This window comes from Podarcis pityusensis (assembly GCF_964106645.2).
Source record: "Podarcis pityusensis genome assembly, chromosome: 5".
Lineage (NCBI taxonomy): Eukaryota > Metazoa > Chordata > Lepidosauria > Squamata > Lacertidae > Podarcis > Podarcis pityusensis.
Genome location: NC_138032.1, coordinates 49447185 through 49474053, shown reverse-complemented (window position 1 = coordinate 49474053; position 26869 = coordinate 49447185). Strand labels below are relative to the sequence as shown.

The 26869-nt window shown below is 37.7% G+C and overlaps 1 protein-coding gene and 1 long non-coding RNA gene across 43 annotated transcripts in view; one reads left to right on the top strand and one right to left on the bottom strand.

The window, feature by feature from the left end:
• Positions 1 to 26869, bottom strand: part of TCF7L2 (transcription factor 7 like 2) — a 205556-nt gene that overhangs the window by 31889 nt on the left and 146798 nt on the right. For 31 of the 42 annotated variants that reach the window (XM_081006424.1, XM_081006427.1, XM_081006423.1 and 28 more), the window contains 2 exons: positions 10941 to 11009; positions 3320 to 3452 (listed from right to left, as the gene is read on the bottom strand). In XM_081006424.1, coding sequence (XP_080862550.1) covers positions 3320 to 3452; positions 10941 to 11009 — 202 coding nt within the window. Of the gene's footprint in view, positions 1 to 3319; positions 3453 to 10940; positions 11010 to 13778; positions 14025 to 26869 lie in introns of those variants that run through there. The other 11 variants (XM_081006432.1, XM_081006440.1, XM_081006439.1 and 8 more) reach the window with 3 other exon arrangements.
• LOC308477675 lies at positions 13800 to 15987 on the top strand. Its single transcript, XR_013986657.1, has 3 exons — positions 13800 to 13895; positions 13999 to 14343; positions 15176 to 15987. It is a non-coding gene; the product is annotated as an uncharacterized lncRNA (long non-coding RNA).

Genomic DNA, 26869 nt, shown 5'->3' with positions numbered 1-26869 from the left:
TGAGTACCACACTTTCTGCCTTTCATAACTCTACTTCCTATTCTCAAGACATGGCCTGCTGCCTTCACCTATCGTCCCCAGAGCATCCTACTTAGTACAGTAAGCAAATGAGACTCAGCTAGAGAAGTAGGACATTTGATCTGTTTTCTTCCCCACAGTCAAAGACCGTGCAGGACTTTGTTCTCCCAAAGTCTTAAAAGGATGGAGGCTCCCACCTTGCTTTCATTTTGTACCATCATGTGTGTCGCCTCTTTTGTGCAGACACCTTCAGGTCACTCAAAAAGGTACTTTCTAAAATAAACCATTTTATATGGCTGCAGTGCCTTTCTGTTTCCAGAAGGTTCCTGTTACGAGTTTATATAAGCCACATTTGTTCTAATTTTGATTTGGATTAGTGTTTCCACATGAAACATTAAAACCTTGATGGTAAAGGGAAGTTTGGGGGCAGGGGGCGGGGATGGAGTGCTGAGAAAATGAAACAAAACAATGAACTTATATCTGAGGAGTTGGGGGGGAAGTAGTCATCCATTTAATTAATGTATATTATTAGCCCTTAGCTATTTTAATTACTCTTTTCCTATGGATCACATTCTGTTTCTGTACAAAGCAGTAAAGTTTGTCACTGTTCCAAAATACATTTAGAGACTAGAATGGCAAATTTAACTTCATTAATGACTAAGAAAAGATACTAAATCTAGAAACAAATCCTTGGATTAACAAAGAATACTACATTTTCCAAGCACAAGTAACCATATTGTATTGTACATACAAGAGAAATATGTATGAAAGGTTACATTAATCCACATTATTTTAGGTAGAAAAGGCATCCTCAGTTGCAAAGGTTTGGGCATACACAGTGCTTCTGATTTCATTTAAGTGCTCAATGGTGGTCCATAGGGTTGTATGCTCCCTCCACTTATGCATGCAAATCCTCCCTTGATGGCCATAAGCATAGTTAAAGATTACGGTATGTTCTAAACTAAAGCTATCATGAAAGGAACCTAGTTAGTTTTAGCTCTGGTTAGAATCAGTGCACACTAATCCTTAACCATGGTTAAAGCCAAAGGAAGTAGGGGATTGAATTGTGAGAGAGAAGCTAGGAAGTGAGTGATTCTTAAGCCCTTTTAGCCATCGGGAGCACTGGGTCTCCACCCAAGTGATGGTTGAAATCAGTGCTTCTTCTGGGGGACACATACCCCTAAACATTTTGTGAATCTAAGCTTGGCTTCATTGAGGGGCAGTGTTTCAATATGAGAAGGAAAATGAGAGTACCCCTAAACATTTTTTTTTAGGGAAAAAAGCACTGGTTGTAATATTTACAGCTATATGTGATAACTGTCCAAATCATGAGTGGTTTGGATTGTTTTGGTGTGGATGCAGAAGAACCAGTTTCAAATGCCTCCCAGCCATAAACAAACTCAAGTTTCACACTGAGTGTATACTCAAGAGGGAGCCTCAGCAAATCTTGACTCTTGATGATAATATGTGCATAATCATCTATCTTTTCCAGATAAAATGAGTGTAAAGGATGAGATCCTTGAAACACTTTGTTTGGAACTATCCCGAGAGTTCTGCAAGACTGCCCAGGAATAAATAGATCATAATTTGCAGTGCTTGCGTGTTCAAACTTTCTCAGGTGAGTAAAAGTTACATGGTTGGGTACCTCAAGAGAACCCAGCTCTTCAAAATATAGCAAATGTAGAATTAAGAACAGAAGCATTAAAATGAAGAGGCACTGTATTCACAGCTAAAAAACGATTTTTTAAAAAGACACTCAGGGAGCTTTTAATCTCTAAATTAAATCTTCCTGTGTGACATTTTCGGGCAGACACAGCTTTTTCTCCATTACAAAATCCAAACAGATTAACTGGGCTTTAACCATACAGTGAGCTGTTTGCACACTTGAAAGAATGTTCGCAGAAGAAAAGTAAACAGTCTATGGACGTTAATCATATGTTTTACGATAACCATTTAGAAAGCATTCCCTGTACTACCATTATTTAAATGGGTGTCAGACTATGCTGCCATGCACTTGCAATACAGAGATGGCTGGATGAAGATCCTTTTAAACCTATGCAATATTAGCATTAAACACAATCCAAAGGAAGCCCAATTGTGGCATATGGGAATAAAAGAAACATTGATTCATTCATTCATAGACTGAGTTTGGATGCATTATCTAAATATGTTAATCACAACTACAGCAATTCTTTGACAAGCTCTAACATGTATTCACGGTTTCAAATTTACTTTTTAATTAACTTGCAAGGATTTGGACTAACTGAAAAAAATGCCCTCTGAGGACTCTGTGCAGTCTACAGAACAAAGACTGACACTATTACATCCTCTAGGGCAACAGGCTAACAAGATATATATTTTTAGTTAACAAAATAACTAAAATCTAGTCTTTAACACTAATAAATCTAAGCAGGGTTGAGAGAGTGCCATGTGTCCACAATAATCAATTTGGACTGGAGTAAAATTTACCAGACTGTAGCAGTGGGATTAAAAATTACAAGAGAGCATTTGATCCTGTGACATTGGCAGCCAAAAAGATAACTTAACAAGATTATGCATTTTATTCATTGGCTAAAATCAGCAAGCCACATATATAACTTGATGAAGTCAACAGAATGGCCTCAAGAATGTGGTTTTATAACTACACATAGGATTTAGATTTCATTTTTAAAAAAACAGAATTGTTAAAAGCTAAGGTAAAAAACTGATTTTATCCAGGAAAAGAGCTAAAAAAGTATTATAGAAACTTTAAATACTATAATATAAAAAGTAGTAGGAAATGACTCTGAAATTAAGAAGTATTCAAAAAGCAGGGCAATCTCCATTTATCCTCTTTTTAGGAAATGTTCTTTATCATACATCTAAAGTAATTTATGATATAAACCTTTAGTCAAAATAGCACCTCCAACATCAGTTATTTGGAACAGTGAATGCCTGTATAGCATTACAGACTGCTGCACTATTAGAATTTAACAATGGGGACAACTTGTCATTTCAGTTTCTAGATTTTTATCAACGTATTCCATCATACGCATAGATGTTAGAAATTGAACACACTGTTGTTATTAAAATGTGATTGAGGGCCTAAATGACAGGAGACAGCATCCTGAGATCAATTACACAGTCAATATGTTCATTTTGTTTATTTTTGGGTAATCTGCAGACAATTAGCTTTAATATACTTACTCCTAAGTGAATATTTTGTGTGTCCCCCCACCCCCAAAATGATCTAACTCTATGATATTTCAGGAAGCTTCCTCCCCGCAAAGCCTAGCTCCTCATCAAACATTGTTCACCCTACCTGTTTTCGGATCTACGTCGGCTTGTAAGTGTGGAGGAGGATTCCCTGGTGTGAAGTGCTCATTGCTGTACGTAATAAGCGGCGTGAGAGGATGTACATGGTGTGGGTGCTGCACAACTGGGACTTTGTTAGACTGTGAAAAAAGAAAATGGAGAGTGTGAGGAAAATGCTGTGTTAAGAAAGCTACATAGCGCAAACATTAAGAAAGCAGTTTAGAAACACACACACACATACTCTGCTATAAAACTAGGCGTAAGACATTTGTACACAGTAAGAATGTCATCCAAATAGCCTCAGTCCCCCACCCCCCACATTTTCACACAAGCTTATTAGTTCCTGCTTTTCCTAATGATCTGGTTCTCAAACTGCTTGCTAAAGATGTCGGTCAAGATAAGCTCATTGTTATTAAGGACCACCCTTTGGCTTGCAAAAGCCTGACCTGTAAAATGAAACTTCTTTAATCCCATGCACTGTATTGTCCCAGCACCCATTCCTGGTGACCTTGTAACCCATCTGTATGGTTTTCGGGACCTACAGACAGGCCACCCACCGATTGGGGGGGGGGCTGCCCTTATGGCACAGAAAGTAGTATATTGTGTTTGTTTGTTTTACTGTGCTTAGACAAAGGCAGGATGCATTGTGGTCTTGTAAGGGGCTTTAGCATCCTGAAATAAGGAAGCCTAAGGGAGCAATTGATTGTTGATTTTTATCGGGTATAGGAGTTAAAAGGATCACTTTCACCAATATGTACCTGCTAATAATGCAACGTTCAAACTGCTGAGACACAGCTCTCACCCACAGTCAGATGTGTGCATGCTGCAGAGTTCATTCCAGGACACACAGATCTAGCCAAAAGTGAGACCCATGTGTCGGCAGTTCAAAAGTTATATTAGCGGGCATGCAGAAGCCAATTGTGCATCTGCTACACCCTGTAATAAGTTGCCATTCCCATTGGATCTTGTATGTTCTTAAAAAAAAAGGGCAAATCTTTACAAGAAGGAAACGTGGAGGCCTGGCAATTCAAATTTCACCCCCAATTTTCCCTTCATGCCTTTTCAGAACAGGCAGTTCTATTATTTCCTTACGGAGAAACTATTTACATCCTCTTCTTTCATCAGAAGGACCAACTTCTGTTTTGCTTTGTTTAAAACTCTTTCCATATGAACCGGAGAACGGGACAAATCATTTTGCAGTACTTAGACCATTAAATAGAAACGAACAACTGGTCACTGCTCTGTAGTAAAAGAGATTGAGACTGCAATCCTCTACACATTTTCTTGAGCGTAAGACCCTTTGAATTCAGTGGAGCTTACTTTTGAATAGCTATGTATGAAACTGTGCAGCAATGTTCAGTTCGAAGTACACTAATAAGCAGCTTCTTAACAATGAATGTCAGTACACTAAGTTTTAGGGAGAAAAATGGCATGGTTATAAACAGATGCTTAAAGACATGAGGGCACATTTTTTTCTGTTATGATTCCAAGACAATGTAAAGCTATTATTTATTTTTTAAAATAACGCAAACAGAATGCAACAATATATTTTTTTTTTAAAGTGCTACAGTTTGTATGATACTGTAAGTTACCTTCACAAGATTACCAAGGAAAAATTAAGATGAAACAAGCAAAGCAAAGAACCATTTCACTATGAGTAATCCAATTCTCTCTCTCTCTCTCTCTCTCTCACACACACACACACACAGAGAGAGAGAGAGAGAGAGAGAGAGAGACTTATTCCCTATAGAGGATTTACAATAAAATCCTACAACAGGGACATTTAACCAGATTAGGTAGCAGCAAAGATAAAGAGGCTAGTATTAGATGACAAATGGATTAGAGTCAACTTTCATTTTCAAATGTGTCTTCATTTTCTTTTATTACTTTAAGTAAGGAACAATTTGCATTAACATCAAGTAAAAGGAATTACATTAAAAGACCGAGGGACAGTGCAGTGGTGCTCTCGAGCGCCACCTCAGTCCAGCACCTGTCAGTCTTTGCTATTATCTTCAGACTAGATTAGCAGCATCCATTGTCAAAAGGGGATGGATATTTTCAATGGAGACCATGAAACCTAGAATGTGTTCATTAAAAAACAATACGTATGTGTTTTGTTGATCTTTTCAAAGCACTTTTCAAAATACTGTATCATTCATGTTTGTTTTTGCAGTAAGATTAACAAAAGCTTTGAACTGGTTAAAATTAAGTTAAAACTTCAGCACAGCTATGGAGTGAGTGAGGTCTGCTTAATGCTACAGGAGTTACTACTGAAAACAAAGAATCTATCTGAAAGGCTGCAATCCTAGGCACACTTAGTAGGGACTGAGTTCCAATGATCACAGGGAGACTTGCTTCTCAGTAAACATTCAGAGGAACACACTGCATGCATTCATGGGAAAGTCATGCTTTCTTGGCCTGATTTTCCCACCTGTACAATGGGAATAAACACAACTTAACTCACTATTTTAATTCAACAAGGACCGTGCATTTACTGCCTATTGTTCTTATTTGTTGTTTTATGCTAACTCGTTTTTAGAAGAATTTCGTTATTTTACGGCTTTTATTTCGCAAGCTATTTCAGAAGCACAAATGAATGTCTAAAAAGTGGTATTTGAACGGAGCAAATGGGTAGGTATGTGTAGAAGGGTTTCTAACAGAGTACAAGGTGTGGTGGTTCGCCCATCTTGTTCTGTGTGGAATTGTTCTAAATTGTTCTAAATGGGTGATGCAGTCAAGCAATCTTTCATCCTTCCATGAATGCATCTAGCATTTTTATATCTGCAAACTGTAACCTAATTAAAAAGAATGCACACACCAAAGTGTTAGAGGAAAGTCACACTAGAGAAGAAGAAAATCCTTTGTGGTTCATTCTATCTCTTCAACAAGCTTTGCGCGCGCACACACACACACACACACACACACACTGCATTCACACTTCCTTTCCCTCTGTTTTCAGACAAATTGCATGCTTGCAGTTTTTACAGTGTAAGTATGTCAGAGTGTACTCAGTCATGTGGCTTTTAAACTCCTCAATGAACCATCAGTCAAATGTATCACATGGATTCTATGTAGAATTCTCAGATTCCATGTACTGTACAGCAGAGTCCAGTTCACAGATCACACCTCCATGGCTTCCATGAGAAACCATGGCATATAATCTGGTCTGACCAGCCAAAATATATGACATGGAACATCTTTTCACTTTGTGTGTATAGTTTGGACCACTACATACTAAGCCAGATGTGACAAACCAATGAAAACTTTGGGAATGATTGACGCATTTCATTAATAACATGCACTGCCTTAACAGCATCGATGGTCTACATGCCTGCTTCGGCATTAGACCTGCTCAGATACAGAAGTAAAATCATGATGCCAGTTTCTGGTGTTCCAAAGTTCATGAAATGTTACATACGACATGGTAAAATACAAGAGCAGCTGATGGGGAGGGCAGCCTGTGGACCTGGCTTCCTGGTACTGGTGTCACTGAACTTGCCAAGGGCAGGGCAGGAGCAGGGCGTGGCAGCAGTGAGTTTGGGATGGTGACAGAGCACCAGTGGAACCCTCCCACCAGAGCGCCCCCACCTCACCCCTCTAAGTGGCTGTAACACCAGTGGCAGGAGGTCAAGTCTCCAATACTGCCAGCCATGAGGAGAGAATGTACAATTCCCAAAGAAAGAGTTTAGAGAATAATTTGGTAAATCTTTACCTGGGAAAATCTCGTTTATTCAAATAGTTGCCCAGAAGCTAATGTTCTTATGAGTGAGCACTTAGCTCCAATCCTCACTGTTCCTATAAATGTTTAGCATGAGCGATGCTGACTTTTCTTCACCACATCAAGAAATTTATGCTAGAATTCGAGGCTGAGGCACCTCCATAGCAGGTCTTCTGAGTTATCATCAGACTTGTAATAACTGCTTTGTGAAGGAGGGAAGCCTTTGTTTTCCTATTTCACTCCTGCTATTCAGAGTCCTGCCATGCCACGTTCAGTGCCTGGAACAGCCTCACCTGGTTATTAGGGGAGTTTATTCCTGAAGGTTCTGTAGGTTACTCCCTTGTCACATCAAACACTCATTTGCCCTTCACGTACTGTCAAGCCTTCCTTTCCTGCTTTGTCCACTAGGTCTGATACCAGTGATCAGATCTCTGAATAAGCGTTCGGCACGCTGTTGGTTTTAAAGCAGAAATGAAGCAGAACAACGGCATGGTGGTGGTGGTGGTTGAATTTGCAAATTTGTACAGAAGGCAGTTTACACAAAACTGACACAGTACAAAATAAGATTTAAAAAGCAACCTAAAAACAAAATGCACTAACAAACAAACCCAACAGCAGTTAAAATCAGCAGTTTAAAAAAGCAGATCACACAACAGAAGACTGGGAGTCATGAGTCTGCAGTGTCTTCCACTCCAGTTTCTCCTACCAACACTCGGTTCAAAACTAGGGTCTGGGGCTGTTTCCACAGTTAAGAGGGAAATGCACCACTAAGTGTGCTGATATATAGTGATGACCACACATGGTTAAAACTAATCTATGTCGATCTATCTATATATGCATATTTCTATAGAAATGAAGCTCTCCCTTTGTTTGGTGGTCACAATTTAGTTTTGTCACGGATAGAAGAGTAAGGTGAAGACAATCACTGAAGAAGGAAGCATTGGGAGAGGAAAGCTATGCTCGGTTTAAAGATATCCAATAATTTGCAAGAGGAAGGTACAAACAATTCTGGAAGCACTTCTGGTTGTGTAACAAACAAGGTTGGCTTTAAAAGCAGGATTATGGAATTATATTAAATAAGCTTTGACTGGGGGGGGGGGGAGTAGAGGCACAGGGGGAGACTATTAGCAATGTGAGTGATGAGAAGAAGATTAATCCTGCATTTGCTTCTCTCTTTGAAGTATACAGGGGGTTTGCCTGACTAAAAAGAGCAGTCTCTAGCACTATCCAATGGCTATAAAAGGTAAGTCACAGAAATTAGATAAAAAGCACTATTAGATCATCTTAGCCCATCCCGTCTTCCAGATACTGTATGTGATTGTCCCCTGGAGTATATTTTCCTCTTACTTTGTTCATGCTTATTTTATAATAAAAGCTAATAGCTATTCTGAGAAAATTGAAGTTCTTTGGAAACAACATCTCTTTTTTATGCCGTTAATGGCTATCACAGCAGTTCTTATTTTTTAAGTTAGTTATCCTAGTAGACGGAATTTAGAATAAATGCAAACGTAAATATAAAATGAGAGAATAAGGAAGTAAGGCACTCCTTTTGTTTTAAACTTGCTAATTAATGTTCTGGACTGAAAAGGCAAATCAAAATACAAACAACAGGAAAAGTTTGTTTTCCCCCCTTGATTGCCTATGCCTGAAGCAAAGCAAACTAAATTGCACTCATGGAATCAACAATGAAGTTACCAAACAGGAATTAGGGATGGTTTAGCACATGTATAAACAAAGATAACATAAACCATAGAGCTGAGTTTCCCATTAGAAATGTAAGCTGAACTGTAGTTGAAAGAACAGCTGTGTTGTGAGTAAATTCCTATACATTTCCCTCAATGCATGAGGTGGAGAAAAACCAGGGCATTACACATGCAGGGATACTGCTAGTAAAATTAAAGGTAATTGCACACAACAGCAATAATTACATATACAGCCCAATGCACTACCTTCTTATATGCCAAATGCTCAAGGGTACAGAAAGCTTTCAATAGGAACAAATCAGATCCATGCCATAGTTCATGAAGGTCACAACCCTGGGAAAGAACCGCTCACCTTCCAAGCATACTTAAAGCATAAACTTCTGTTAGCTTGCACAGCATGTTCTCTTAGCATCCTCCTGTCTACACTGTTCACATTTTGGATTGTGGTAAATTTAATATTGAATAGGCACTTTGCCCCAGACCTATATGGTTCTAATTCTTCCTCTAGGATTCATATTCTAAGAGAAATTGAATCTTGCAACTCACCTCTAAACCTATGAATCATCACCACATATTGAAAACAAATGGAACTATAGCTCTACCTGCCTTCCCCTCCCCATCAATATTCCCTTAGTGCTTTATTTTTCTACACAATCAAAACTGGACTTGTAACTTAAAACTGCCTTTAAAAGCCTAATACACTAAAGCAAAAGAGAAGTAGTTTTGTAGGCCTTTTCTGTTAATCTTTGAGAGATTGCATTAAAGCACAGTCATCTTGGATTACTAAACCCTTCCAAGGACAGCTCTGTGCACCAGCAAATTGTGCCATTCACAACACATTTACATTTAAGAACTGGAATTCTATACTCTTTCCAGATGCTCTTATTAAAACTCTGCACCATACTTCTGGAAGTCGGTAAAATATTATTATGAGGTAACACGCTTACGACTAGAAAGATCCACTAATTTTTATTATCAAGACTGAAATGCATAAATTTAATCTCATTTATCTTCACTAATCAATGAACGTTTTAAAGCTTTCTTTAGAAGTTTCTGGACTTTACAAATCTAGAAAAAGCAATGTGCCTGTAGCCAGTTTATTATTATAATACAACATCAGCCACACTGAACATGGATTTCTCTCTTGTTTTGGGACACCATAATTTCACAGGAGGAGTGCCTGAGTTTTGCGCTATTTCTAAATTTTATTTTTACCAACCTGTCTCCTATAACCTGTTGGTTCCCAATGCCATATTTACAACAGAAATGTGTGTCTTTAATGTGCATTATTAATTCAAACAAAATAAGATTGTAAACCTTTTGAAATATGGAGCAGTATATAAATTACCTAAATAAACAAATACAACAGAATAAGAAAAAAAAATGTCACATTTTAGAGAATTCTGACACATTTAAAAGACAATGAATACAAACAAACTCTTCATCTTTCCCCCTTCCAAGTGCTAGACATGTTCTTGTGCGGAATGAGACCATTCTGTTTATCTACGCAACATGCACTTTATTGAAATAAAGAATGCTTTCACACCTGACTAAGCATTTTCTTCAGAAATCTACTTCTCCTTAGCCTATTATTGTTGATACAGTGCTCTGAACCCTTTCAAAGTTTAGTGTAGCTCATTTCTACCTAAGGTCTTGCCCTGTGCTCGCTCCCTATTGTAACTGAAGACAAGGCCTCCATTGATAACCATGGCTCCCTACACTAAAAAAAAGGGCTCATTTTCTTCCTTCACACAAATGACAACAGAAGCGCTGACAACCATGTGCTGGGACAATACTCCCCTAGCTTGAGTCTGACAAAAAGCAAACCACACACACACACACACACACACACACACACACACACCCTCTTCAAGGAGTGGCGTAGGCACAGCATATTTCTACTTCCCTTCTGTTTTTCTTTATCAGCTATTTCCTGGTTAGAGGACTGCTCCTATCAATAAGGGCCTACCTTCCAGTCCCCGTAATTCGGTAAATTGTTTAAATAAAACAATGCTGGCTTCTTGCTCTAAAATATGGGACAGCTAATTTAAACAAAGTCTGGGGGCAATGTTCACTGATATCCCATGTCCCCTGCCTCACTTCTACATGACACTTTTATACACTCTTTCTTATAGAAAGATTGCAAGACATACCCACATAATTTAATAACAAAGACACATTAAGGATACAATCCTAAGAATACCTACCAGGAAACAAGTTCCAACAAACTCAGGGCGACTTGCTTCCAAGTAAACATGGCTAGGATCGGTCTGTAACTGAAATCATTAGGATTTTACCACTTGCTTAGGAGAAAGAAAACTATACATAGTACCTCAAACAATAAGATTCAAACAAATGCATTTTTTTTAAAAAAAGATTGCTGTTATTTTAATGCTACTTTTGATGGACAGAAAACCAACCGTGTTTCATAATAGCATGTGACATAACCCAGAATGTACAGGTAATAAATGTGATAATATACATGAAATATTCTTTTACAGGGAGGTTTTATTGTATTTTATTTTATTTTGGGGTGAGATCTAAATACTCCGGCAAGAAGATTTTGGGAACAATCAATATCATGTCAGTCAGTGTTAGCTTTTAAAAGTTCTGCAAAAAAAACCTACAAGTTAATACATTAAACATGTTTTTTTTCCTAATTCATGCTAATTTCTTTATGAAGTGACAACAATGCTTAGTTTTTTATTACTTGAAACAATTTAGCAGCCTGTTAAATAACTAGCCATTTAAAAATTGTGGCCTACGTAATTCCAGGTTAGTTTTACCAGCATTATAAAAGGATTAAAGATTGAAACCCACAGGTGTATGCCTAATACAAGAAGTTGTGATGGAAAAACGGACAGCCATCACAATCTGCCCCCTCCCCACCTGCCAAGTTCTTGATGGAAACTTTGAAACAAGCGCTAATTTCATTCTACTTTATATTTAAACTCATCTACATAATTTGTTTTAGGTTGTTATACACTGAGATATAATATGGATAAAGATCAAGAGCCCAGTGACATGATTTTTCTCCAAAGTGATGCTCAGAAGTACATGCATCAACCTCTTCTAAATCACAGAAACAAATGAAACCAATCACAAAACAAGTAACAATACACACACGCAAAAAAAAAAGCATATAACTGTGCTTTGGAATTCAGGAATAATGTAAAGATAGAATGAGGTCGTGCTGTTTTGTTCCAAATGTATTTAGAGGAAAGATTGGCTTCCTCTTTCATATGAATCACTATCAATGTAAAAATTATCTAAATTGCTTTAGTTTTTGATTTCCAGAACACAGGGGGGGAAACTGTTGTGTGGCAATTCATGCACTTGTTTATGCAGGTCTCTATTATGTGCAGACAAAACAAAACAAAACAACACACACACACACACACGGCCCAGGCTGGGGAAAACATGATATTTATATACAATAGAAAAGCTATTCAGAACCAAAGTCTACATGTATTTTAGGATGAAGAGATGGTTTGGATAAAGGGGAGAGTGAAATGAGAGAAAACTAGATTAACTGCAATTCATATGTAGTTTTTATCGCAACAGTAAAACAGCATTAAAAAAATAAAATCCAATATTATAAATTCTCCAAAATCCTATATAAATATGCATTTCATTGTTACATAGTCTATAAAAGATCATTTTTATTAACTTATGTGCATTATGTAACAGTTTAATATCCACAACTATATAGACATAGAGAGACGTTAAGCCAAACTTTCGTCTTTGAGAATCTTTTAGTTCACAAAATATTTAAACACACACACAGACACACACACACGAGAGGATCACTGAAAACTGAAAGATAAAAATGATATATAATAGCATTTCAACCATTTTTTGAAGACATTAGATAGGGAAGGCTATCCATAACGAGGCCTAAACCTCAATGAGACAGAGCTTGGTTATTGCAGCATAGCAAGCAAGGTATGTTCTGCATCCCCTTAGATGCGTCCTGAAAAACCCCCGAATGCATTTTTCTTGTCACAAGCACTGAAGTATATGTATCTTTTCAACTAACATCTTCTGGATATCTTTACAATGCAAGTAATTACTATAACAACCTGTTGTCTCTTCTATGTTCCTAATAGAGTAAATGAACATTGTCCTCACTGAATCCAATTTATTTCCACATGGAACCCAGAACCATTCGAAAGACTGCATGTTTAACAAATCTACTCAAATTAACACCTTGGGTGAAGGTGGGTGGGACATTTAAACAAATAATATGTAAGGTTAAGACTGTAGAAAATTTAAATACTACATTATCTTTAAAAAAAAAAATCCACTTTGGAAATCAGGCACTTAAAATCAGCAGAACTTACTTTACTAATGTAAATACTTATGTCTGTCAAGCAGAAATAAGGCTTGGCTTCCAAAGCAGAGAATAACTAAGAGATGAAATACCTGCACAATCAAATAAAATTCTGAAGCAAACATAACAAATAAATAAAAAGGGAATGTTTTGTTATGCTACATACACCTATCACAGTACATATACAAAAAAATACATGCACGCATACACACTTGCTTTTGTTGGCAAGCTCCACTCAACAGCTTTAGCTCAATAAATACAACCAGCTGTATATTATGAAATGGCCTTTTCCCTATGACAACACTCCGCAACAAAAAAGAGAACTGCTCTCCAAGAAGAAGAAAAGGCAAAAGAAAAATCCCCTCCAACAATTATTTTTTAATTGTTCCATGCCTTTGCATGTGATGAAAAGGACATGCATGCTTTGTGTTGTTTTGTAACTATTACAGTATGTTAAGAACTGTCACTGACAAGTCATTCTACCCCCTCCCCTAAACTGACTCGCACTGTATTTTTTTTTAAGTATTGAACAAAGGTCACAGCTTGAATTGACTGTTCTATCTTCCTTTTAAAAAATGCTTCCACAGACACGAATAAAAACAAGTCACACAACTAGTTCAATGGTCAAGATGCGCTCTCTCTCTCGCTCTCTCTCTCTCTCTCTCTCTCTCTCTCTCACACACACACACACACAAACACATATGCTACTCACCCAGCAATTCAAATTGAGATGCCAACAGCCAAACTGCTGAAACAGAGAGAACCCAGAGGCGAGTGCTCCTCCTTTACCACTCAAATCTTCCATTCCCACTAAAATTGCATCCCTCGGGTACATAACGGCTTTGTCTTTCCCACTCTTAATCTCATAAACTTTTTCCCCCCTTCACTGTCTAGATGCCAATTGTACTAGCTTTGTATTATTTCCCTTGCAGCTTTTCACTTTCTGTCTCCCTCCCATCCCCCGCCTGCGTTTTTTCACTTAAAGTACAGTCCTAAAAGATCAAGATGTTTCCAGATTTGAGGCCTGGCGTTCCCTGAATGCTCCGCATCCATCGTGACATCGGATGTCGGCTGTGAGAGAAGGTGTCTTATTTTCTAAGATTGTCTCTGTTGTGGATTTCAAAACTTGAAATAATCACTTCGGTTTTTTAATACGCAAATTCTCTTGCTGTCAAACACCCCCCCAAACCGCCCCTCCGTTTGCTTGCTAAGGATAGCTAAAGAAGCAGTTACCTTGGAAATAAATGACAACGCTACTACGATTCAAATAGTTACAGGTAATGCTATGCGTAGTGAGGCAACAACGGATAGCCATGAGGGAGCAGGAGCACCTAAGTGTAACAAGCAGTCACTGTCAGATCCCACCAAACAAATTTCTTCAGGAGAGACCTGCAGGAAGCAGTTGATTTTGTTATCAGTTTGACACATTAGTAATCACTCTCCTTCGCCCCCAACTTTTACCAATATTAATTTTTTTGGTTTTTGGTTTAAACAGGTTGGTTCACATGAAAACAGTATAAGAAATGCTCATCAAGTTTACTACAGTCTTACTGTCTAAGGTATTTTGCTACAGCAAGCTTATTTTAGTTTCTGTAAGCACGAGCTTAAGAGAGAGACCAGATTCCTCCGCGAACTGAAAAATTGTGTCTTTTTTCATCTACATTCATAAGTTATCCATCCTTTGTGATAGGTATTGACTTAAGAAACAAAAATCGCAAAGGCAGCTCTGGTTTTTATGGGGGAATGCGGTCAAACCTATAGTGGCTAACTCTCAAAATACCTGACAAGAAAGCGCCAGTAATATGGTTAAGCACGATGGATAGGTAAAACTATCTGTGGTTCAGTATGATTAGTAGTTCGGTGTGCAAGTTAATTTTATCACAGCAAAAAAGTTTCTGAAATGTCCAAAACCCACAAAGAATTTATACTCATCTGGAGGAGATGTGAAGAAGACCTGTCATAAACCCTTATACCTTTATATATAGTAATATAACCTACACAATGATTTTTAAGACAGTTTCAAAACCTATGCTGCGCTAATCACTACAGAAGTCACTGAAATGTTCTCCTGCTGTATTAATTACTATCGTTGCTATTATTACTTTACAGGTGTACAGACTGATCTGCAATTCAGAAGTGGAGACAAAACCTTAAGAATCTGGAGACACTCGCCAGAATGTAATCAACGGAGACAGAAAGTTCTTCTGTTTGCTTTTCTTACCACCATCCTTTTCCGCACTTATCTGGCCTTTGCACGTAAAGTGTCAGCCAGCAACCGTTAAGGCCCTTAATACCAAAACAAAACCCTGCAATTTCCCTTTACATGGCAATAACAAAAGCAATGAGGCTCCAGTTTGACAAGTAAAAAGCTCCAACAACACGGCAACTAATTGCCTTCCCTCCCTCTATTCACAGCGGCCACCACACTCCAGCGGCTGCTTTTGTCCCACGTGCAATTTCTTAAGTAAACTGCAAGTTCTCTGGCTGGTGATGGACAGTTCCCAATCATTTAGCAACAATAACTTATAAAGTGCAGCAAATAGTATGGGCAGCAGCTTTTAAACTGAGGCTTTCCTTTTCTTGGATATCCCAAAAACAGGAGGCAGAGGGAAGCAACATAAGGGGGGGGGGGGGTTGAGGAAGCACAACAGTATAATGCCTAGTATTTTTTTCTTTACTTCTTTCCTATAAGCAATGCAAAGCAATACCAAGTTTCTTCAAAAAATAGTTTCTCAGCAGAACTGATCTGAAAGCATTGCAGAGAGCAATCATCTAGTTAACGTTCTGCAATTAAAATTTCCAAAAATATTTGGGTTTGCGGGGGCGGGGGGTGTTGAAGTGTCAGAGAAGTAAGCACAGTCTAAGAACAGAAACCCAACTAATTAAGAAACAAAATATCTGAAAGTTAGCAAAATAAGCTGTGATAGTACCTCTGTGGAGGGATAGAACCCTCCTCTTGTTGCAATGAAGTTGCAATTACACATGGGAGAGACCAAATGGATCTGCTGTTCAATATCAGATTCTTCTTAGGTCCAGCACACAGATGTTAAAGCAAACTTTATTATTTATGGGAACAGGGGAACAAGTACTACCATGAGATTTTCTACAAGGGGAGGAATCCCCCAAACATTCGGCTTCGCTAAGACAACTTTTCGTTGATGGAAGGAAAGTGATGGCCTTACTTAACCTAACCTTGAGGAGCAAAGCACTGAAGAATATTGTGTGTCTCCAAGAAGAAGAAAAAGGCAAAGGGTTAGTTGTTAATGATGACAGAGATCACTTTATCCATGCTAAAGTTCCCAAACTCTGAAGCTTCTTTTAAAAGACAAAAACTCTTTGCTATGCTTTAAACCCGTCAATCTTAAAATGCTCCGAACAGAGAAAAATTAACATGCAACAAAAACATGCGACAGAAATGAAAGTATCAGTGCCGATTCATTAAAAGCAATGCCTCACTCTGCTAGCCTTGTGGGAAAGAGGAAAAGGTTTAGCTTACCATTTACAACAGTTTTAATCAGGATGCTTCACGCTGCCTGGTTTCAAGCATGCTGCCGCTTGTTATATTAACATACCTACATGATGTGCAATAAGACTGCCGTTGGTTGATCCACTGGAGGGCAGCACCCTACCTAAGCCATTCACCACTGAGCTGCACTGAGCAGATAAACACACGGGAAGCAGCTCTGCAACGCCAGCTCTTCAGAAAAGATGCTCAAGTCCAGTTCCATTCATAGAATTATCTCGCATGGTAGGAAAATGAACAATACTCGCCTCTCCCCCTGATTCAATGCAAATCCACAAAAAAGTGAAAAAGCTCTCGTTTCTCTCTCCCCTCCTTCCCACAAAACCCTGTATATTCAGTCTAAAGAACAAAAGCCGATATTTTGTTTGCCGACTTGGCAAATATAAAGGAAATCTCAGTTCTCCAAAGTTCACCTAACTTGGTGAAAGCACTGCTTTGCTGCTCGTCACTGAAATGAAGCTTTAATGGCTATTTGATGCCACTCAATTGGGGGAAGCCCGTGGTTCAATTTCAGTAAAAGGTAGAAGATTGTTCCGCTCTTTCCCCCCCCCTTCCTTACAAAATTCCCCCATTCCCAAATTCCTGTCAACAGCAATAATTGAATTCTATTTTTATAAAGACTTTAAAAAAGTATAGCATAATGTCTAAAAAGCAGACAAAAAAACAAAACAAAAACAGAAGCATTTAGTATGTAATTTTCCCCATGGTTTTAAGTAAAAATCACAGAAACTTGCGGATGTCTTCCTTTAAAGCGAATGGTCCTAACACATATTAAACCACCGCTGCGCGCCTTCTAAGCATAGTAGGAAAAAATGACTATTGATCTTCAAATAGCGATAATTGAAAAGATCAAAAAGATTAAACAAAATCACGAATGTGCTGACTTACCATGCTATGCTTTTTTTGTTGCAACTTTGTAGAAATTTCACTCAAAGAAACTGCATCAGAGGTGTCAAATTTTTTAGCGGAGTGTGATCGTATTACTTCCGCCGCCCTGCCTTCCAATGCTTCAGAACTTTTTCCCCTTTCTCTTTTTTGTTTGTGGTACCTAGCTTTTTGCTATAGACTTTAAAAGCCTTCAGCTCAGCAAACCAGCACAAATTATCTTGCCACCTTGCGTAGCTCTGATGCTTTGGCCGCTAACTTTGGAAGGCCCTTTACTACTGCATCAAAATTAGCATTGTCAAAGCAGTTAATGAATATTAATATTGTATTTGTCATTGGAGCTGGCCCGTTGCTGAACTCCGAGTCATCCATCAGGGACAAGATTAAGAACACAATTATTTCTGACTGACAGGGACCAAATCTGCTAGAATTTTTTTTTTTAACAATTCGGGGGGGAACCCCCTCCCCCCACAATATCATCATCTTAAGGTGTCTCCCAAGAGACCGGCAACTAGATTAATACTCTTTTAATGAAGTACAGATCATTATTTGGGGAGGGGGGGTGAGATATAGACTATTGAAGCTATTTAGTTATGCTTATTGTTAGATTTTTATTTTTATTTTTTTAAAAAAATACAGACTGCATATATTTTTTGACAGCTGTCCAGATTTTTATTCATACTGTTCTAAGAAAAAGAAGACTTTTTCTGAAATCTTTTTTCCTTAAAAAAAAAGAACAGAGAAGGAGCAATTCATCCCATCTGGGATAATTTTCCATGTCTTCACTTTTAGTCTAGCAGCTCAGAAAAGACAGCACAGTAAATAATTCCTACACAATTTTGACAAGAGACACCTTCATCAGCTACAATTCCTTCTACTCCAATTCCCTAGTTTCCAAGAACTGTCTCACTCACTTTATTCTGGATGAACCATTACATTTACAGAAACTCTTAAATTCCCTTTTAATGGTGACATCTTTCTGTAATAAACACACAGGAAACAACACTTGAAGAACCCAAGAACAACCATTAACGAACCAGTAAGCGGAAAGTGGTCTCCCTTGGACTCGGAAGAGATCAAACTTGTTAATTTGAATTCAACCAGGTCCCAACTTTTGAACATGAAAAGTCGTGCATTATGCCTTATGATAATTAATGGATTCGTGAAATCAAAAGGAGCGAATGGAAACCGAAGGAAATACTGGAAAGATTTTGAAAAATGACCACACAGAGCTGAGCTACTAGAGCAGTTCAACGCTCGCTGTTTTAAAATAAATCACATCTTAAAAAAGTTGTCTCTTACCTGTTTTAACCAATTTATCTGTATCCACTGCTGTATCCAATTCACCCACCCACCCACCCACATCCACACAGATCAAATCAGTTACTTAATTTATATACCTGGGCATGTGATTTTTACAGGCGCATTTTGGAACATACCTTTGGTGGCTTCTTTCGCAGAAATTGCTCCCGAGATCATATTTGTTAATCCTCCCCCTCCCTCCATTTTGGGGAGAAGTTTCTTAGTTTAAATGTGGTAAAAGGGGGAGAACGAAAGGGGATAAAAATGACAGATGTGATAGCTAATCTGTCCAATGAATCATGGGGGTCTAGGTAAAGCTGTTGAGGCTACTGCGCTAATCTACAGCTCCCACTGACCAGCCTACTGGCCCCCTAATACCATTATCAACCCTTAGATGAACATTCTAAATTAGAGTTTTGTTCCAAAAGGGTGTGAAGTTGACCTCTGGTGCCAGGAAACCTCTGCCGTACATACAGATGGAAAAGTTCTTATGATTTTTTTTTAAAAAAAGAAATCTCCTTTTCAAAGGGATTTTGCATTTGCGTATGTGTGTGCCCTCTCTCTCTCTCTAGGAGCAGTTTTTATGGATACCATCAACTACTGCCTTGTCAAGACAAATAATAATAATAAATAATAATAATAGGTAACAAACTTCTTTAGTATATTGATTTTTCTATAAAACAAGAACACTGTTGCTGAGTTTGGGGAATCATTTCCACCCACAGCCACTTCTTTGGTACGGGAAAAAAAGTGCAATAAAACGCAATCTTCTTTCAATGCACTTTGTCTAAGCAGATTTTTGTTTCATTTATTTGGGTTTAGGATGCCTTCAAAAGACCGACATACCCATACATCATTTTCTTTGTCATAAAAATATTTTTTGGCCATTACCGAATGTTAATCGTAAGCATCCAAAAATTGCGAAAGGTAGAATAAAAGAATATTTATTTATATATAATTATTTTCCTATGGGTTTTAATAATAGGGTGAACTTCCTTTGTCTTAAAATCCATTCCCCCCGCCCCTCAGTGTGAACAAGCAACACTGCGGTAGGAAAGAAAGCTGAGTAAGAAAGGAAAAAGAAACGAACACTTTCTATCATTTGTATACCCTCTTTTGGAGTAATAAGAGACTTATCATCTTCAAGAGGTACTATGCTTTGGGCTTTGTTCAGGCCTATTTATTCTACATTAAATGGAAATTTACTTCGATGCCTGTATTACCAAACCCGATACTGGTCACAACAGTAAACCAGTAGCTTATAATCTCCTTCAATAAAGCCAACATCTCATTTCCCCTTAATAATATGTTAGAGCTTGCAAATTTTTAGGTCAATATTTACAATTTGGGATTTTGTGGATACCAATCAACACCATCAGACACCTATCCCCATCTCAGTTCTTAATAGGCTGCTTTCTCTGCCTCTCTCTGCTTCCCCAGCACGACTGCATCAGCACTAGTATCAAATTAACTCTCCGACTTTGAAACTTATTGATCTGCTATTAAGACACCAGTGAACCTGATGAAATGAGTGCTGTAGGTGCAGTCAGGACTTCAAAGTCTCACACAGCCACATAAAACAAGTGCCTTTGATCCTAACTCCGATCTGCTGAGGGTTTAAAGCCCAATTCTCCCTAAGCTGCCCTTCTCACTCGTCATGTCTGATGTCTTACCAACCAGCGACTTGATAATGTTAATAATGCAAATTTTAGCAAATGATTTTTACAGTGGCAAAATTAATTATATGAATTTATGCTCCTTTCAATTTGGGCATCTGAAGTACAAAAAAAAAAAAATCATGGCAGCAATTACTGTTGCAAAAAAGAAATGTTGCTCGTGTTCTGCATTTAAACTATAACAATTTTTGGTATTTGTACTGGAAAAATCACACTGAAATACCTACTATTTACTGCAAATAAAACTGAGCTTTGGGCTAAAAGTTACACAATTATTTTAGCCTTCTTGTACGATGTGTTGTGGGAACCAGCAGCTATTTGCAAGCTTCAGATATTCGCTTTTCTGTCTTTTTGCCACTTGTATAAACAACGAGTCCTTGTTTGTTCTTCATATGAATTCCAAATAACTTCATGCAATATGTTCACATTAAATAACACTTTCTTTAATGCATGTACCTTGGGATATACGATTATTAGGTACAACAAAAGGATTTCAAACAGTTTATCAAATATAGAAAGAGGCAAGCATCATGTTGCCTGAAAAACAGAATAAATCAGTGCTTAAATACTAAAGATTAAATACTGAGGAACTTAAATCTATATATTTATAAGTTCACTTATGTAGATTCTATTATATATTAAATCAAACAATCCTTTGTGCCACTAATAGATTATAAGCATTTTCTTGAACATCATACTGAAGGCAGAAATCTAATGGAATTATAAAAGTAAATAATATATATGGTGAATATTTGCTCTTTTTCTCCTCATGGAGACACACATTATTTAGTCAACAACTTTCTGTATTAGCATAGCAAAAGAACAATAATCCTTAATACTTAATCAACATCAAATATTAGGGCAATTTTTGAAGAAAATTTTGAGGGAAGGTACCTCAAATATATATATTTTTAAGCTGTGTACAGGAACAACTTTACACAAACTAAAGCAGCAATCCTGATCCCACGGAGCATAGCAGGTTTATTTCTGTGCAAGCATGCAAAGGATTGCACTCTAAAAACGGTTCTTTTTAAAAATCAAGGACAGGAAAATTAAGAGATGTGTTATACCTTTAATTTTCCCAGTATATTCCTTCTGAGGAAAACCTATCTCAACATTTCTGCCATACAATTCTGCCATATTTTTCCCCTCAGAAGGAATATACTTTGGTGCTCAGCACCAAAATATTATTTTGTAGAAATACTGTTTCTAGAAAACTATTTTTCCCCCCTCAAGAATTTGTTTCTAATAAAATTTAAATTAACACCGGGGGGGGGGGGGGGAGAAGCCCTAAAAAGATATTGCTATGTTGATACTCACTTAACCTACTTGCAATTCTAAAGAAGTCAACACTTGATTGTGACAATGTTCAAAAGAATTTCCTATGCCACAAGCACAGTAAAAACTTTCACCAATTAGTGCAGGAAAAAAGGAGGGAAAAGCCACAGCGCTGGTGCTCAAAGAGCCAGGCCTTGCGGCAAAGCTGTCATGTCGAGTGGATTGATCAACAGGACCACAATTTCTAATGGCATGTTGTCATGAAAAGTCAGCCACGGGGAGCCACCTGCTTTTACTGCTCGTAGACAGCTAGGGAGAGGAAGGGGGAGCCTTTCATACCTATCTTCACTAGACCCTTTTGCTGGCAATTTTGGAAAGGGTCTCCTGATTTTTATTCAGTAGGAATATGTCATGTCTCCAAACGCATTACCCAGCCTCTAAGATTACAGTTATAGAAGACTGGAATTCTCATCTTCTCTCGCTCTTTTACAGGCACACACACACACACGCACACACACCTTTTTTTAAATAGAAGAAACGTTACCTTCACTATCACACATATTCCCAGATCTAAAACATTTCCGTCGCAACTCTAAACCAATCACAACTATAACTCATGCCTGAAGACAGTGTAGACTACCTGCCTTTGCCCTCAGCAGAGATCCTATAGTTTGTTTGACACAGAACATGGTACTGGCATTGTTCCAGTTTATATGCCACCATATTTTTAGGAACTTGTTACACATTAGACCACTGTGTTGCTTGTCCTATGGGCAGACATCTACAGATGAAATGGTGGATATATTTGATTTTTAAAGTATTTTATAATTTAACAAAACAAACAATATTTTGTCTCAACTCTTGATGGAGCACAACTGAAATCTGAAGAACCTTCTGCCAATTTACCATCAAACTCAGCACTGTACTGCCTTATTCAAGAAAATTGTGCTAACCTTTGGCTTGTACTGTTTTGACTGAGGAAGCATGGGTATTTTGTCATTAGAACAAATACTAAGGACAAATATTATACCATCAAATATGATATAAGGAAAATTGCTGTAGTAATTATGGCTTAGTGGAACAAAAAAGGCAATGTTGTGTCACAGAAGAAAATGAACATATCCAAGTTGAAAATATCTGTGATTCAGTAGACAAACTCAGAGCTTTTATTTACCTAGACTTCAATGAGGACTAGCAATAGGTTTAAATTTTCAAGATATTGAACATTTTCTATCTGTTTATTTGAAAGATCTACAGTAAGACAATAATAATAATAATAATAATAATAATAATAATAATAATAATGTACTGTGTATACCAATTGAATGTGTGTGTTTTTTACCGACACAAATCATCTATGTACAGAAGAAAAAAGTCAAATAAAAGTTAAAGAACTTTCAAGTTCATGTAAGCAACCCCCAATTGGCATGCAAATCACGTACTGTAACCTTTTATCGGTGCAGCCTCTGGTCTCATCAGTCGATGAAATTCTCAGCCCGCGGCAACAGCTTAGCCGAGGGACGCAGACCAATGAGAAAATATTCATTGTGTTAGCATTTCAAATGGCGAGAAAGGAAGAAGAAGCGCTAACTGATCACTGCCCATGGAATTAATTGGATATTCCAAGAATAATGTCTCTCACTGAAGATCCTTGGAGGCCGAGCACGAGTAGAGACCACATTTTGTGCGGTGCCTTCAAAAAAAGACCGCTTGGGGGGCAGTGGACATATTAGGGGTTTAGCGCATTTCCCTAAAGGCCAGAAAATAATCAGATGCACTGAACCAAACTCGGCTAATCCATTCCATAATTATAAACACAAAATCCAATAAACTTTGTCACATTACTGGAAAATTAAACCATTATAGCAAAGGCATTGCTATTGTGCATAGGTTTGGGGTATGATTTTGGTTCAAGGAACATTTTGATGAAACACTGAACTTCAAGGGATATTGTCTTTAGAGTCAAGAATGAGAATAGTGTAGATTTGAGTCTTCTGTTTTGTTTCAAACTTTTCTAGGTGCTTCCGTCCTTTATATAGATGAGATTTACGTTTCAGCTTTATCGCACATAGTCCAAGCCTATGCAATGACCCCGTGTGATATTAGTATATCATTCCTTAAGACACATCTTACTTCAAGCTTTTCAAGACTTGTTTGCTTTCAAACTCAAAACAGCATAAAGAATTAGCATTGTTGGGGGCGCTAGAAGATTGAACTAAGACTTTGACTTGGTCCAAAGCAGTAGCCTTCTGGATAAACAGTTGCTTGTGCAACTGAATAATCTCCAAAAGGTAGAAAGAAGAAGAAGAAGAAGAAGGGGGGTAAGAAAGGGAGAAAAATGAGATTAAGAACCTTCCCAAATGTTCCATCTTTCCTATCGACCGCTGGCCTAGCGTGAGGTGTCAATTTTGACTCCAAAGAGAGCACACGAATTCGCAGCGGTCCCATTATGCGGTCTCTGCGCTCATTGTAAATTCTGTCAACGAAGTCAATCTTATTAACTTCCGCACTGGTTCACACATGACATTTTCTTCAATTTTCTTGCTGACATCAAAAACATCAATTAGCAGCCCGAAAATAGGAAGGAACGAATGACAGAGCCTGATAACGTCAACTATTTGATGCCAAGGGTAAATCTATTCTCCAGTTCTGAATGCGTTCATTACAATTGCATTTTCAAAGAAGACCTCCAAATAGCAAAGAAAATTAAATTTATCATCTAGAAATGCCTAGAAATTGTTTTTTTAATCCTATGTCTATCTCTCAATCCCAGAGTGTAATACAAAGTATCGTAATTCATTTTTATGATAACATGCCACAACTTTAATAGAAAGTTTATAAAATATGCAGCCCCTGCCATACTTCCTATCACACAGAAACTAGAAGGGATGAGAAATTTGTCCACCAGATTGGACCACTGCCTTGTCTACTCATCGGTTCTTATAGGCTGGCATAGAACTGAAGGGGGGGGGGAGAGCAAGAGAGAAAGGACACACACCGACATCTAGAGAAATGAAGGAATCATGGGCATTGCAGCTTTAGACTAACTAGTGTCTTTAAAACAGTAGCAAGCAGTAAAACACTTTAGGGGGGGGGAATCCTTCCATTTGCATTTTTCCCATCTCAGATAAAGCAAACCCAACTCCTCTTCCATTAAAGCAAAGGGAGAAGTCCACTCAAAGACTTTATACTACCTGTCAAAACCTGAAAGCACATGTCTTCAATCATCTCCTTGAACTTCACTAACTGAACTATTAAACCCATTTCATTTTATTGATGTTTTCAAAAACAAGAACTTAAAAATATCTTCCCTTCACCTTAAAACACTTAAAATTAAAATGGAACGTATGCAGTACTCAACAATTAATTTGTGGGGAGGATAGCAGCCTTAACACGACTGTGGGGGGAAACACACACACACACGTAATACCAAGCTGCTGATTTAACGAATTTTTTTTTTGTTCTTGTGTCTGCTTTGTGAGACATCGTAACTTTCATGCTTGTATTACATCTCCTAGGGAGTGAATGAAAGCAGCTTCAGTTGGCTACCAAAGACACTCACTCGGACTTAATGCAAACAGAAAGAGCAGCTACACCCTGATAAACAGATCACATTCCTTCAGCCCATTGATTTTTTGATCTTTTGACATTTTTTAGTTGCTTCCATTCCCTTCCTTGTCTTTTTCTCAATGTCACAAAAGACAAAAATGTCTAAACAATTGATGGTGGGGATATCTATTAGCTGTCAACCCGACTTTTTTTCCCGGCACCGACTAACAAATTCCCAAATAGAATGCCGAGAACCGGCATGACGATGCGCATCACAGGAGTTATTTCAAAGATAGCTAATCATGATCTAATGTTTTGTCTTTACCAAGCAAAACCTTGCTAGGAAGAAGTCAAGTATGGGAAATGTGGAAGCAAAGGAGGAGGGTTCTGTTGAGCAAGCTGATACTATTTCAACCGTGTTGATACACAAACCAGGAAGGAAAATAATTCCTGAAAAGTTGCGCACAGTTCTTGGAGCTTTAGTAAGGTTATGAGACACAAGTACTTATCCTGCCTTCTTAAAAAACAGATCACATTCATAACGGAAATATTGAAGAATGTTCAAAAATATGGATGATGACAATGAATCGAAGCTTGAAAAGATTTTTTTGAGGTTCATACTGGTCGTCAATATAACATCTTATTGAAAAATCAGTATTATTAATTATATAAATTATAAACTACATGAGAAATCAAACTGATTCATAAAATATATTATTGCACTATGATTATTTGCTAATGACTAGAGCTTCTCATGAACCAAAAATAAACAAAAATGCTCAATTAGCCATGTATTTTAGTTTATTACAGTGCAATCCTGTGTATTTTTACCCAGTCTGTCACAGTCTTCAGTGGGACTTACTCCCAGGTAAGTGTGTGCAAGGAATATAAACCAATATTTGAAATTACTGCTGTCTAAAATTACTGTTTTTGATTTCTTTCTTACTCCCCAATAAAGCTAAAAAATTAGCTGAAAGAATTTTCAAAAATATATTTGCAAAACAGTTTCCATCTCCATCTTCTCGGAGACAGATTCTTGTGCTTTTTCCACATTGTTCTAAACATAAACAGTGACACTCCGCTAAGTGACAATTCTCTGTCTCTAATCTTTTGTTTGAATCAAAAGAGTCATTTTGAATCTAGTAAGATAATCCACTGGGGTGTTTTCTTGCACAAACTCCAGTGAAATGAAGGAAACCTACGCGAGAACACGCACTTCCAAACGTACATGCTCTTGTGTGGTTTCCATTGATTTCCGTGGAACTTGTGTGGGAAAACTTTCCCAGCGGATTGTGCCCTAGCATTTAAAACAAAGCACGAAAACCTTTCAGGAGCAAGAGTTATATATACTTTTAAAGGGTCCTCTCGGATGGACCTTCAGCAACTGCATGTGGCGACTATTACCACTGTTAAAAACAAAACTAAGGCAATGCAAACTGATATTTGAATCAACATACAAGAATGCTTCTGTTCTGCAGACTCAATGGATTTGTTTCAACACTGCGAAGTTGGACTAATTCTCATTGTGAAAAATCTTTCAGGTTTGGTGTGCTTCTATTGCAACAATCCTTAAGGAAAATAAATTAAATA